This window comes from Myotis davidii, unplaced genomic scaffold, assembly GCF_000327345.1.
Source record: "Myotis davidii unplaced genomic scaffold, ASM32734v1 scaffold425, whole genome shotgun sequence".
NCBI lineage: Eukaryota > Metazoa > Chordata > Mammalia > Chiroptera > Vespertilionidae > Myotis > Myotis davidii.
The window spans coordinates 4,889,854-4,891,395 of record NW_006296413.1 but is presented as its reverse complement, the minus strand read 5'-3'; the positions used below and the strand labels follow the sequence as shown (position 1 = coordinate 4,891,395).

General features: G+C 56.8%; 1 protein-coding gene across 11 annotated transcripts in view; it reads left to right on the top strand.

Moving 5' to 3' along the window:
* MARK2 (MAP/microtubule affinity-regulating kinase 2) overlaps positions 1-1,542 on the top strand; it is a 55,456-nt gene that overhangs the window by 42,193 nt on the left and 11,721 nt on the right. For all 11 annotated transcript variants that reach the window (XM_006771640.2, XM_006771644.2, XM_006771643.2 and 8 more), the window contains exon 4: positions 1,346-1,394. In XM_006771640.2, the coding sequence (XP_006771703.1) occupies positions 1,346-1,394 (49 nt within the window). The remainder of the gene's footprint in view (positions 1-1,345; positions 1,395-1,542) is intronic.

Below are 1,542 nucleotides of genomic sequence, written 5' to 3'. Positions count from 1 at the left end.
GGCGTGGTGGGGCCCTTTGGTCTCTGGAGCAGGCCAGCCTGCCGTCACTGTGATGGCCAGCGCCAGCGGGCATCTTCCTTCCCACCTCTCTTCTCCCTGCCTCTTCCTGCCTGGCTGGAAGGCACCAGTACCAGACAGATGGAGCCATCTTAGAAGCCTTTTAACAGCTCTGTTACCAAGGCCAGTCTGATTCTGGCCAAATTACTCTATTTAAATTTTATCCAGCAATGACTCTAAAGGACGATCATTGAAGAAGCTAGCCCCTCGGGGTTCCAGAAAGCCCAGAAAACTCCCTGCTCTCCCAGGAGCGCCCTTCCAGGCCAGGGGCACCCTTGGGGGAAGGACCCTGGCAGCTGCCTGTGGGCCCCATTCAGTGCTGCCTCCCATCACTGCCCCTGAGGTGGGGTCCAGGATTTTTTGCTTCTTCACCCAAAACAGCAGCTGGACCAGGGAAGAAAGCAAGCGAAACCTGGGCTCTGACCAGAGGAGGGAGCCAGGGTCAGAACCGGGTCCTGAAGGAGGGAAGCCTGCCCCGACTTCCCCTTTCCAGCTCATGAAGGTGCTGGGGTATCGTGAAAGGAAAAATGTGTTCACTTTATTTCACAAACTGGACTCCAGCCCTCACCCACCCTCCACGCCAAGCAAACTCGTTTTGCTCTTTGTGCAAGTGGAGAGGCCTGGAAGTTACAGAAACCCCACCTCCAGTCCGCGGGCCCCCGCGAGGGGATGGAGTTCAGTGCTGTCATCTTTCTTTATGGAAATGTATGGTTTGGAGTCCCTGGTTTTGTTTCACAAAGAGAGCGTGAGTGTGTGGAGGTGGATTTGATTAAAATTGGCATCAGCTATATATAGGAGTGGCTCCTGTCCCCACCCCAGGGGCCCAGAGAGAGAGGTCTGCCCACTGGTGCAGGGCCCTCGGACTTCTGGAAATTAGATGACGGGCTCCCCTTCAGCACCCCCCCCCCCCTTAACACAGACCAAGCCGGAGTCTCTTTTGTCCTGAACTTTAGTTCTGAATATTCATGCACAGAGGTTCACGGTCCCTCCCTGAGAGGCACCCAACCGAAACCCTCTGCTGTGCGGGGCAGGATCTGGGTGGACGCAGCAGGGTGGCCGGCTGGCCCCAGTGCCGGAGCTCAGGGTACGAGCCGTCCGAGCCCAGCTTCCCTCCCGCTGACCCTCCCACCCCTCACCTGTTCTCAGCCCTCAGGGCTGGGCACGGAAGGCGCAGACCATTGCCCTGTTTCGTTTCCTTGCCCGTCGTCTTTTTGGAAAAAAGTGCCTCTGTTGGAGAGGCCCGAGGAGAGCACGTGGTGCGAACATGACCCTCTGTTTTACTTTTCAGCTGTTCCGGGAAGTAAGAATAATGAAGGTTTTGAATCATCCCAACATAGGTGAGAACCAGCTGCCGCTCCATTCTTTTCCCCCACATCAGGGCTGCAGTCCTCGGGGTGCCTCTGGGGAAGCCCAGCTCACAATGTAGCTCTGCCTGAGCGCCGAGCTGTCCTTAGTAGCGTGGCTGCTTTGAGAGGAACTTGTCCT